The sequence below is a fragment of the Salmo salar genome, chromosome ssa17, assembly GCF_905237065.1.
Source record: "Salmo salar chromosome ssa17, Ssal_v3.1, whole genome shotgun sequence".
Taxonomy (NCBI): domain Eukaryota; kingdom Metazoa; phylum Chordata; class Actinopteri; order Salmoniformes; family Salmonidae; genus Salmo; species Salmo salar.
The window spans coordinates 55,367,322-55,379,821 of NC_059458.1; the positions used below are offsets into that span (position 1 = coordinate 55,367,322).

The following is a 12,500-nucleotide window of genomic DNA, read 5'->3' on the forward strand; positions in this document are numbered from 1 at the left end:
ACAAAAGGACCAGCTGACATCATGTCAGTGATTTTCTCGTTAACACAGGTGTGAGTGTTGACGAGGACAAGGCTGGAGATCACTCTGTCATGCTGATTGAGTTCGAATAACAGACTGGAAGCTTCAAAAGGAGGGTGGTGCTTGGAATCATTGTTCTTCCTCTGTCAATCATGGTTACCTGCAAGAAAACACGTGCCATCATCATTGCTTTGCACAAAAAGGGCTTCCCAGACAAGGATATTGCTGCCAGTAAGATTGCACCAACATCAACCATTTATCAGATCATCAAGAAATTCAAGGAGAGCGGTTCAATTGTTGTGAACAAGGCTTCAGGGCGCCCAAGAAAGTCCAGCAAGCTCAGGACCGTCTCCTAAAGTTGATTCAGCTGCGGGATCGTGGCCACCAGTACAGAGCTTGCTCAGGAATGGCAGCAGGCAGGTGTGAGTGCATCTGCATGCACAGTGAGGCGAAGACTTCTGGAGGATGGCCTGGTGTCAAGAAGGGCAGCAATGAAGCCACTTCTCTCCAGGAAAAACATCAGGGCTGACTGATATTCTGCAAAAGGTACAGGGATTGGACTGCTGAGGACTGGGGTAAAGTAATTTTCTCTGATGAATCCCCTTTCCGATTGTTTGGGGCATCCGGAAAAAAGCTTGTCCGGAGAAGACAAGGTAAGCGCTACCATCAGTCCTGTGTCATGCCAACAGTAAAGCATCCTGAGACCATTCATGTGTGGGGTTGCTTCTCAGCCATGGGAGTGGGCTCACTCACAATTTTTCCTAAGAACTCAGCCGAGAGCAACTTCTCCCAACCATCCAGGAACAGTTTGGTGACGAACAATGCCTTTTCCAGCATGATGGAGCACCTTGCCAGAAGGCAAAAGGGATAACTAAGTGGCTCGGGAAACAAAACATCGATATTTTGGGTCCATGAAACTCCCCAGACCTTAATCCCATTGAGAACTTGTGGTCAATCCTCAAGAGGCGGGTGGACAAACAAAACCCCACAAATTCTGACAAATTCCAAGCATTGATTATGCAAGAATGGGCTGCCATCAATCAGGATGTGGCCCAGGAGTTAATGGACAGCATGCCAGGGCGGATTGCAGAGGTCTTGAAAAAGAAGGGTCAACACTGCAAATATTGAGTCTTTGCATCAACTTCATGTAATTGTCAATAAAAGCCTTTGACACTTATGAAATGCTTGTAATTATACTTCAGTATTCCATAGTAACATCTGACAAAAATATCTAAAGACACTGAAGCAGCAAACTTTGTGGAAATTAATATTTGTGTCATTCTCAAAACTTTTGGCCACGACTGTACTTACTACAGAAACATGCTGAGCTTTTATTTGGAAAAAACGAGGACGTGTTGACGTCATTTTTATTTGACAGAAGTGACCCAGAATCCATTGCGACCAAAATCATGGCTGGTGTTCTGAAGAAGGTACGAGTCGAGGTCATATTATGATGATGCTTTTGTGAAAATGTAATTTGCTTTTGTTTATTTAGTTAGTTTCCTCTCACTTTACAATTGGTATGAGCTTTATCGTTTTCTATTGACAAGCATGCGTGTAAGCTAGCTGCTAGACTGGCTCGTCTTCTAGCTAACAAACTTAGCTAGCTTGCTCATTTGGTGGAGGGTTCGTGGATATATACTTTGATCTGCTATATCAGGGTTAGTTACCTAGATCAGTGGCTTGTCCGTTGTGAAGTAAATATAGCCAACTTATATGGCTGACACGATACGAACTCAAAGGTACATAACGTTTTATCCATACGTTCTGTAACGTTCTGTAACGTTCCACCTTCCTTCTGAATGCCGTATGACTATTTTACCCAGGAGATTACTTAACGTTAGCTAACTTTGTAGCTATTATGCTCATTGTGTGTAATATTGCGTGTAATATTTTCCCCAGACAACAGGCTTGGTGGGACTGGCCGTGTCCCACAACCCTCATGAGGTGAGTCCCCAGTAATGACCGTAAACAGTACTAGTGGACCACACCTACTTTGGTATGATAATGTAACTGTATGTGCGTGTGTCCCCTCAGCGCCTGAGGATCTTGTACAGTAAGATCCTGGCGTCTCTCCAGGTCATTCCTCAGGACGCAGCCTACAGAAAGTACACAGAAGAGCTTGTCAACGACCGCTTTGACCTTATCAAAGCCGTAAGTTACACTCCAACCATCCTCACTTCCACATCTAGACAAGGGTCAGGTAAATTTTAACAGAGTAGAACACTCTTCCTACCAGCTCTCATTGTGACTGTGATTTCATGTATTAGCTTGAACCTGTATGAACCTCTGTGAGGTAATCCCCTTGTTGACTTTATATTTGATATCATGTGACGAGATATTGTTTGGGATGGCATCTGTGTTTCAATCCATATAGATCATTTCATTGTCTTTCTTCATTTCAATTGAAAGGAGCCTGATGTGGAGAAACTAGAGAAGAAAATCAACTGTGGTCAGATCGAGGAGGTCATTCACCAGGTACAGAGAGGAGCCTCACACTCTTTTCATTGCTTTGTATCTTCCTCCTAAAGTTGCTTTCTCTAGCCCCGTTTATACCTGGTTTCTACATGCGTCCGTTGTCCTGATCGTGTCCAAATTCTGGTTGTGCCCACATTTGTTGACCGGTGTAGACAATCAAGACACATTGTGATCTGATTGTGATTATATCTTCCTGACCACCTCCGGAGGTAGTCGAAGACGCATCTTGTGCGGATATCCTTGAAGTGTAAACAAATCCGGACAACAAAAGCGTATACATTTGGCCAACGTCACGGTTGTCCCGCCCCCTCAAAAAAAGTAAACAGTTGAATTAAGATCATGGTCTTTAGAAACCAAGTGCCAACTGGCACTGTGGTCGGATATTCCACAGTCCAATACCGCGTCCAGCTCTGCTTAAAATCGGCTAATAGAAAAATATGTTTAAAAGATATTGTCCCGAATGGGAGAAAAAGGGTTTTCCCATCTAATATCAGGCCAAAATATGTTTGAAAACATCATAGGCTACAGAATGGCCAAGGACTGTAATAGCAGAATTTAAACTGAAGTAAACATGTGTTGGGGATGCATGCAGGGACAGACTGATGGAGCAGAAGAGAGCAGTGTATGGTAAGGTATAGGCCTAATGTTCCCCCTGTACCTTTATATCTATCCAGAATGAATGGTGGGCAGGAGGTGAATAGTCCATTTGTTGCTGTATCAGATATGAAAATAATACAGTGATATAATGCAATCCTTTTCGGATGTCAATAAAGTGCAGAAGATGTCCAAACTGGTGCGTAGAGGCGCATAGCTTTCTGTAGCCTAAGCATGAGCGAGACTACTGTCCAATAGGCTAATGTAGACTTCAATTAGAGGCTATTCTCGGCTTCAATTACGAAGGACTCTTTAGGCTACTTTTAGATTTACTTTGTTCCATTTATAAAGCCTTTACTTTACATGCTTGCTCCTTTGCACCTTTTATAGAGTGCTGCTTTTATCCATGCATTTTCATAATTTGACCACACGTCTTGCTCTAGGTTATCATATTGAGGTACCGAATTATCAATGATTTGGAGGAAACTAAACCACAGTCATTCTCCTAGCATGTTGCTTTTTTATTCCTTTAATACTGTTTAGGCCTATACTAAAGGTTATTTACAATAAAGATGTATGTAAACATCCCCTATCCTGACCTATTTGGATAATGCGTTGCGCCATTCAGAGATGCACTTGGTAACGTAACCTGTTTCTACTGTGTGCATTAGTGTCATTTTTATTTATACTGTGCAATAATTGTATTTTGTACACACATCCAGATAGTCAAATCGTTTGTGTGGTGACGTTTTTAGGGATTGGAGAGATTCTCTGAATATTGGACAAGTCGAGGTTATCGGTACAGTAGTCTATTACGCCCAGTCTTAAATCATTGGATAACAAAAGTAGGCTGTAATGAGTATAAAAGCGTGCTGTTTTCTGTCAATTTATACAGCTTGTCATAACGGTAGATCCAAGGCAGGTTGAATTAATTTGCCTACAGGGAAGGACCAGGGAATCTGGTCACAGTACAAAGTGGGCAGATAAGAATCCCATTTTATTACCGTGTGTAGACACAACAAATCTCAGAGCATCTTTATTGGATGACAGCCATGTTAATGCAAGGTGTAACCACGGCTACATAGTTTTGTAGCATTCAAAAACCTCCCACATACTGCATCTCCTTCCTCTTCCCCACTTATCATACATCTCTTGCCTTATCTGACCCACTCATTTCCTCTTCCCTCCAGGCGGAGTGTGAGTTGGCTCTATCCAGGAAGATGGCGGAGTGGAAACCATGGGAACCACTGATTGAAGAGCCTCCTGTCAACCAATGGAAGTGGCCCGTTTAAAGACTACTTGCTGTATTTGTCTGTTTGTGTAATTACTTCATTCCCAATGAAGCATGTACACATAAAGCTGTGGAAATATTTTCCCTATCCTTGTAAAACTAATCTTTTACATTTTTGCCTTGTGGGTACTGGGTGACGAAAACATTTACATAAAAACAGCCAAACCAAGGAGAATGAATAGAAAGATACTCTTTGAAAAACATGTCTAGAGGCCAGTTTGTCCACATTCTAATTGTGCTACTGTTTGCATTAATGAATACACCATGTGTAAACCTGACAAACCTTGAACAGAGTGATTGGATCATCTTGATCACGAAAACCACATTTTAATTAATGCAAGGTGTAACCAGGGCTATAAATAGACCACCTTTGAGAAAAGCTTTCATCCAACCAATACATTTATACTGGACTTCTTTTAGAGGTCAGGAAGATCAGTCATTTTAATCATCAAGACACATGCCGCACGTTACCAGGTATATAAACAGGGCTCAAGATACAAGCCGGCACAACTTGTTTAACTTCTGGTTTTATTATAACCACAACCTTAGAGCTTTACATCGACAGGACCTCATTAAATAAGAACATATGAACAGTTCTATAGACCAGACAGGGGAAAATAGCTGAATCAGTTATGTGTAATAGACTAACCCATATCGCTGAAGCATTACAGATAGCACACTGAACCGACATCGTTTACCGTGAATGCAGTCTCCGCTAATGAGGCGGGAACATTGCCTTTAAATTAAAATGACGCTCTAATGCGGAATTTCCGCGATACGGATTGAATAGAGCCCATAGATTAGGTTAACTATTATTAAAGCCCTACCATGAATCATTCCTTATAATAAGTATTGTTCACCATAAAGGATTTAATAGTACAAAATTAGGTTAACCATTATAACCAGTAAAGGCCCTACCAATAACTAGCAAGTGTGTATTTCCCATTCACCAGTATGGATTACAGGTAACTGCCCCCTTGTGCTGCCCTAAGCGCAGGTAACTGCCCCCTTGTGCTGCCCTCTGTGGCATAGCCATAGAATTAGCAGAACAGACATTTTCACACAACATTGTGGGTAGTTTTCCATTTGGAATGTTTGAATTGCTGCTTATCACATCCATAGAAACGAGCAACACTGAAGTCATATCAATAATGGAAACTCCTGTTGGGTGGCCCATAAAAAACAGCCAAAGGATTTTCATAGCCATGTCCGTTCTACTACTCTATTGTCATATCATTCATAATATTTGGATGTGTTCTTCACTGAGCCGTTCTCCCATGCCCATGTGAAGTGCAGACAGTTGCATCATGCGAGCTGTAGTTCCCTCAGGTCCTGGAGTCCTGGGCTCCGCTGGTGGCCCTCTGCAGCAGCTGGACCATGATGGGGTAGACCGGGGCGAACTCCTTCCCCTGACGAGCCTTCACACTCTGCATGTAGGCCTCCAGAGCACCCCTAGCACACACAGAAGGAGATGGAGTTACTAAAGACACACTACCCATTAAGATTTTTGTCATTTTACCACAAGAGGGTGCTCACTCACTCTGAGTGAGACCAAACAACCCACCAGCGGTCTCAAAGGCTGTAAGACTTTTGTCGTTCTCCTGCAGTTACCTAATGAGTGTGAGGCGGTCTCTCTCCGAAGGGTGGTCATCCAGCCACTGGGAGTAGCGAGCGATGGACCACTCTGCTCTCTGTAGAAGAGGAAGAATTAATAGAAAGTTAAGATAACGATGGTTGGAAGCAGTATAGATAAGTGTGTATAGGAGTGTGTGTAGGTACACTACATTACCAAAAGTATGTGGACACCTGCTCGTCAAACATCTCATTCCAAAATGATGGATATTAATATGGAGTTGGTCCACCCTTTGCTGCTATAACAGCCTGCACTCTTCTGGGAAGGCTTTCCACTAGATGTTGGAACATTGCTGCGGGGACCTGCTTCCATTCAGCCACAAGAGCATTAGTGAGGTCAGGCACTGACGTTGGGCGATTAGGCCTGGCTCGCAGTCAGCATTCCAATTCATCCCAAAGATGTTCGATGGGGTTGAGGTCAGGGCTCTGTGCAGGCCAGTCAAGTTCTTCAACACCGATCTCAACAAACCATTTCTGTATGGATCTCACTTTGTGTACAGGGGCATTGTAATGCTGAAACAGCAAAGGGCCTTCCCCAAACTGTTGCCACAAAGTTGGAAGCACAGAATCGTCTAGAATGTAATTGTACGCTGTAGCGTTGATTTCCCTTCACTGGCCTAGCCCAAATCATGAAAAGCAGCCCCAGACCATTATTCTTCCTCCTCCAAACTTTCTCCTGGCATCCGCCAAACCCATGTTCGTCCGTCGGACTGCCAGATGGTGAAGCGTGATTCATCACTCCACAGAACGTGTTTCCACTGCTCCAGAGTCCAATGTCGGAGAGCTTTACACCACTCCAGCCGACGCTTGACATTGCGCATGGTGATCTTAGGCTTGTGTGCGGCTGTTCGGCCATGGAAACCCATTTCATGAAGCTTCCAACGAACAGGTCTTGTGCTGACGTTGCTTCCAGAGGCAGTTTGGAACTCGGTAGTCAGTGTTGCAACCTAGGACAGAATGGCAGTCCCATTATGTGAGCTTGTGTGGCCTACCACTTTGCAGCTGAGCCATTGCTGCTCCTAGATGTTTCCACTTCACAATAACAGCACTTACAGTTGACCGGGGCAGCTCTAGCAGGGCAGACATTTGACGAACTGACTTGTTGGAAAGGGGGCATCCTATGACGGTGCTACGTTGACAGTCACTGAGCTCTTCAGTAAGGCCATTCTACTGCCAATGTGTGTCTATGGAGATTGTAATATACCTGTCAGCAACAGGTGTGACTGAAATAGCCGAATCCACTAATTTGAAGGGGTGCCCAAATACTTTTGTATATATAGTGTGTGTCTGTGTGTGTACCTGGTGAGGTGATTTGAGCTCAGACGGTGCTCTGGTGAACAGGAAGTGTAGCAGGGTGCTGTATGGAATCAGATCCCCCACAGCTGGACTGCTGGCTATCAGCTCACTGTTCTGGAACAGCAGGGGCCTAACAACACACACACACACACACACACACACACACACACACACACACACACACACACACACACACACACACACACACACACACCTCATCTACATTGAGGTGTCTAGCCGAAATAACATGTTCATTATGTTAAACCATTGGCCTTTACCCATTATCTTTAAACCATTATCCTAGCATCTAAGTAGAGATAGAGGCAGACGGCAGGGAGAATTACAGCTCTCTAACCCTCCAACAATGACTAACATCTTCGTTAAGATCCACCCTCACTCTGGAAACTACCGCTGCTATCGAGGCGTTCCCCCATCTCATCAAAGGTTTAACAGGAATAGGTGTGACATAACTGATGTAACAAGTATGTGTCATACATGTGTAACAAGCAGTGATGTGATAACATACCGGAACGATCTCAGCAGGCGGTAGGGTTTCCCCAGCTCAGACACTCTCCTACAGAGAGGAGCTACGGCCAGCTCCATCTAAAAACACAGGGAAGACATAGCACCGTGAGAACACGAATATAGAGCTACTTGGTGCACTTCAAAATGCACAGAAAAACCCAAGAGACAGACAAACAGCGAAGGAGAGCTTGAAGCAGACGAGGAGAGAGATACCGATAAACCCTAACATACAGCCCTTCTCCTTCACCTGAGCGAAGTCAGCCGCCAATCTCATCTTGCCTCCCTCCCCTAGGGGGCGCAGCAGGCTGGCGTGGCGGATGAACAATGTGATGCAGCGCTGGGCGATGCTCTCCGTGTTGTCGTATATGAAGTCGACACACTGGAAATGGCGGAAGTAGTCCGCCATCACACGGCCCACGAAGCCCTGTAGCTCCCGCATGTACAGAGAGCAGGGCACGTCCGGCTTCCCCGGGGTGGACATAGACCTGGACACAGAGACATATATACAACACAGACACACACCCTATGGTTAGTATAGGTCACAGACTAAGGGTCTGACTCGTAACCTTGAACCTCAGGCCATTGACCCACAATGCTTAAGTGACTACACACTAAACCTGTGTGTGTGTGTGTGTGTGTTACTGAATGTGTGTGTGTATGCAAAATGTGTGCATGTGTGTGCTGCGAGTCGGCTAAGTCCCAGCAGGGCTTTGTCTGTGTAAGATCAGAGAGCGCAAAGCAGTCTAGTTTGTATTCAGAGCGCTGAATGTCAATCTGAGCTCTCGGTCTCTGTATGTATGGCCGTGACAGAATAACCAGCGTGTGCCAGGGGCCGATAACATTTAGCCAGCGGCAGGAGGCTACAGTACTGACGCAGGGACCCTTTGTGTGGCTCTGTCTAACGGGACCCTGCTAGCTGTGTGTGTGTGTGTGTGTGTGTGTGTGTGTGTGTGTGTGTGTGTCGTGACTGCAAAGCCCCAAGACTAACGGAGTCTACAGGTCCATTGGGAGCCTCTCTATTGTACAGAGACGAGTCTGGCTAATATGAATGGAGGGAGAACATCTGAATGCAACTGTAGAGGGTCTAAACCAAGGATTTCTAAACTTTTCTTACTCAGGCCCCCCTTCCAGCTTTGGAAAACACCCCCCCACCCCCCTGCACAGGCCATGTCTATTTCTATTGGCACAAGCACTGTTCACACCCCTCTTGTTAGCAGGGAGAACATTTAGCAGGTTTAAAATATTATTTCCTGCAATTCTACACATTTTGTCATTGGGTGCTGAGAACATTTTGCAGTTTTAAAGCTAATTTTCTTGCAATTCTATACATTTTGCCGTGTCTAATGTGTACCCGTGATATTTGAGTGATTCGAACATTTCAACAAAAAAAAATCTATGTGCTAAAAAGACCCAGCTGGAAAACGTTATCCGACATGGGTTTATAACTAGCTCTCTGAGGTATGTAATGACTGACATGACAAGAGGAACTGATGACGCACGACCCAACTTCGAGATGTCACCTTGTGCATTCTACTGTTACAACTTTCAGGAGTAGGTTGAAAGCCGGACTCCGCGACCCCACCTAGAGGGAGCGCCCCACAGTTTGGGAACCGCTGGTCTAGACCATAGACGTATTCAATTCATTCCTAATTCTATAGTCTAGACTGGTTCTACTTGTGTGTACACACATATGCAAGTGAGCTGCTGGTCTCACAGCTAGGTTACACAGCGCTATTTGCCTTGGCTGGCATTGTATGGATGCTTGGTGATTCAGACTTGACCTTTTTACAAAATGAAACCCCCCCAGTCTTTTTTTTAACACGTCAATATCGCCGCTGTGACTAAAATCCTGCAACAGCTACTCTGCTCCAGCGTGTCCCTATGGTTTATATCTGGGAAACGGTCAATGGATCAGAGAGACTGGGATGGTAGCGAGACAAAGAGTTCACTCAGAGGACGTGTGTGTGTGTGTGTGTGTGTGTGTGTGTGTGTGTGTGTGTGTGTGTGTATGGAACAGGGTGAGTGGGTTTTAGATCTAGTTTTAAGATCACTACAAGGAGCTCCCTCTGCGGAATGCAAGAGCAAGTGTGTGTGTGTGTGTGTGTGTTGTGTTGATCTGACCATGAAAGGCCATTTGGACAGGGGGCTGAAGAAACAACACACACACCCCAACAGGATGCTATACAAGAGCAGAGCGGTGTGTGTAGAACAGTAGATCGTCTGAGGATGTGTGTATGAGTGTGTAAATGTCATGCTTGTATTACAACACAAGCTCAGGGGAAAGAGAGAAACACTGCAAATGTAAATTAGTAACAGATGCTGTTTAGAGCCAGGTGGGACACAGACAATCGGATAATAGTTTCACAGATAACTTATTGTCACATATAAAGCTCGGTAGCGGTATGTCACCAAGCCCACCTGTAAACATGACCCGTTATAACAACTTAAACCCCAACCTTACTTTTAGAAAGGGGACGACTAGCTTGAGGATTGTGGTATTTTAAAGTGTGTGTGTGTATACTAACCCAGAGAAGTATTCCTGATGCATAGTGATGATGATGGCTTCTATGGAGTCACTGACCGACAGCAGGAGAGGCTGTACTGCACTGGCCATCAGATCCTGTACTCCCTACACGCAGACAGTGCATCATTTAATAAGGCATAAGAAAGGGTTGTGTCATAACTTTGAAACAACTCAGTCAGACAATGACATCTCAAATATCAGTGGACCACACAATGATGACCTGAACAAACATTACCATAACTGCTTGCATCTGCAGGCCAGGTGTGTAGCTGAAGGACACAGTCTCCACAGGGACACACCTAATTGACTTAAGTCTGCCATTGCCTAGCAACCCAAACAGACAGGCATGAATGTGATTTGCTGACAAGCGGACATTTGCAGTGCGCTCTAGGAGTGTGTGTGAGACTGTTTGTGTGTTTGGGCATGTGTGTGTAGGTCGTGGGGTTCGGAGTGGTGCCGCCAGTTTATCGTCCATCTTTAGATCAATCTAAACTCAATAGACCTGACCCAGTGTGTGTGTGTGTGTGTGTGTGCTAGTCAGCTAAGCCCCTGCTAACGATAGATAACCAGATCTCTGTTCAGATCTCCTCTCTAAAGTTAACAATGACCGCTCCGTTGTGTGTGGCGTGGGGGATTGGCGGAACGCAGAGAGAAACAGGCCTCCGACCGTTTTCCCAGTTACAACAAAATACCTTTGTGAGAAAAAGCGAGTGATTGTCAAAGAAGAGTCTACACAGTCCACTCAGTGTTTACCCTTCTACCTCCCAGAGTGAGATGCAGCAGCAACACCAATATTTGGTTTCCATAACTCAGTTCCAAGTTCCAAAAGTGCCCATTCAAACCACATAATGAAAAACCAACAGCATAATCCACAACCATCTGCACATCAGATAGAATGGAGAGAGAAAGAAGAGGGGTTAGACTAGAGAGGAGTAGAGATGAGAGGAGGGGGAGTAGAGAGGGGAAAAGAGTAGAGCAGTATGGGAGATGAGTGTGTCTTACCTCTAGGGAAGCAGTGAGAGCATGTTCAGCAGCCAGAGGACATGACCCCAATCCTGATATCACCTGAGAACACACACACACACACACACACACACACACACACACACACACACACACACACACACACACACACACACACACACACACACACACACACACACACACACACACACACACACACAGGTCAGCTTACAGTGAAACCTGACAAACCATAATCGTCTCTTTCTTCACATATCCCTCCCGTATTCCTCTAACGGTTATTACAGCATTTATCCTCCCTCCTTCCTCTCCTCTCCTATCCTCCACGTCCCTCCTTCCATCCCATCCTTATTTTCTCCCCCTCCCTCCCTCAAATAACCAGGCGTTCTTGCTGAAACGGCCTCACTCTGCTTTCAAATTGTACAATTTTGACAATCTCCCAGGCCCCTAAATATTTGATGGCAGAGTAATCTCTTTTTATGCCACTATTAATCACGCAGGCCCCAGCACCAGGACACATCATACATCTTTAATGGGCCATATTAAGGAATACGTTTCCCCATCTCTCCCTCTAACTCTCTCTCTTTCTCTGCCTCTCTCTCGCTCTCTCTCTACATCAGACTCCATCCCTTCCTTCGTCATCTCTCTCGCCGCTCCTCTCTCTCTCGCCACTCCTCTCCCCGCCGCCCCTCTCCCCGCCGCATCTCTCCCTCTCGCGCCGCATCTCTCCCTCTCTCCCTGCTTCTCCCCCTCTCGCTGCTTCTCCCCCTCTCGCTGCTTCTCCCCCTCTCGCTGCTTCTCCCCCTCTCCCCCTCTCGCTGCTTCTCTCTCTCTCCCCCCTCGCTGCTTCTTTCTCTCTCCCCCCTCGCTGCTTCTCGCCCTCTCGCTGCTTCTCGCTGCTTCTCGCTGCTTCTCGCTCTCTCCCCCTCTCGCTGCTTCTCGCTCTCTCCCCCCTCGCTGCTTCTCGCTCTCTCCCCCCTCGCTGCTTCTCGCTCTCTCCCCCTCTCGCTGCTTCTCGCTCTCTCCCCCTCTCACTGCTTCTCACTCTCTCCCCCTCTCGCTGCTTCTCGCTCTCTCCCCGTTTCTCTCGCTCTCCCTCTCACTGTTTCTCAATTTAATTCAAGGGGCTTTATTGACATGGGAAACATATGTTAACATCGC

At 45.7% G+C, this 12,500-nt stretch overlaps 2 protein-coding genes across 2 annotated transcripts in view; one reads left to right on the forward strand and one right to left on the reverse strand.

Annotated features, from left to right (window-relative positions):
* The first annotated feature begins 1,373 nt into the window (after positions 1–1,373).
* LOC106576117 (NADH dehydrogenase [ubiquinone] 1 alpha subcomplex subunit 5) lies at positions 1,374–4,551 on the forward strand. The gene is made up of 5 exons (XM_014153006.2): positions 1,374–1,448; positions 1,921–1,965; positions 2,056–2,172; positions 2,431–2,496; positions 4,281–4,551. The coding sequence occupies exons 1-5, from the start codon at positions 1,428–1,430 to the stop codon at positions 4,380–4,382; spliced, it is 351 nt and encodes a 116-aa protein (XP_014008481.1). The 5' UTR covers positions 1,374–1,427; the 3' UTR covers positions 4,383–4,551.
* Positions 4,552–4,688: 137 nt separating this feature from the next.
* The window catches only part of LOC106576112 (conserved oligomeric Golgi complex subunit 5), a 104,411-nt gene continuing 96,599 nt past the window's right edge, over positions 4,689–12,500 (reverse strand). The window contains 7 exon segments of the mRNA XM_014153003.2: positions 4,689–5,833; positions 5,993–6,072; positions 7,313–7,439; positions 7,836–7,912; positions 8,082–8,319; positions 10,360–10,463; positions 11,361–11,423. Of these exon segments, the coding sequence (XP_014008478.1) occupies positions 5,707–5,833; positions 5,993–6,072; positions 7,313–7,439; positions 7,836–7,912; positions 8,082–8,319; positions 10,360–10,463; positions 11,361–11,423 (816 nt within the window). The 3' untranslated portion in view covers positions 4,689–5,706.

Excerpts from the sequence above, each read along its gene's own strand:
- LOC106576117 (XM_014153006.2), top strand. The coding sequence starts at position 1,428 with ATGGCTGGTGTTCTGAAGAAG. Across the intron at positions 1,449-1,920 it reads TGGCTGGTGTTCTGAAGAAG|ACAACAGGCTTGGTGGGACT; the intron begins GTACGAGTCGAG and ends TATTTTCCCCAG. Across the intron at positions 1,966-2,055 it reads TGTCCCACAACCCTCATGAG|CGCCTGAGGATCTTGTACAG; the intron begins GTGAGTCCCCAG and ends GTGTCCCCTCAG.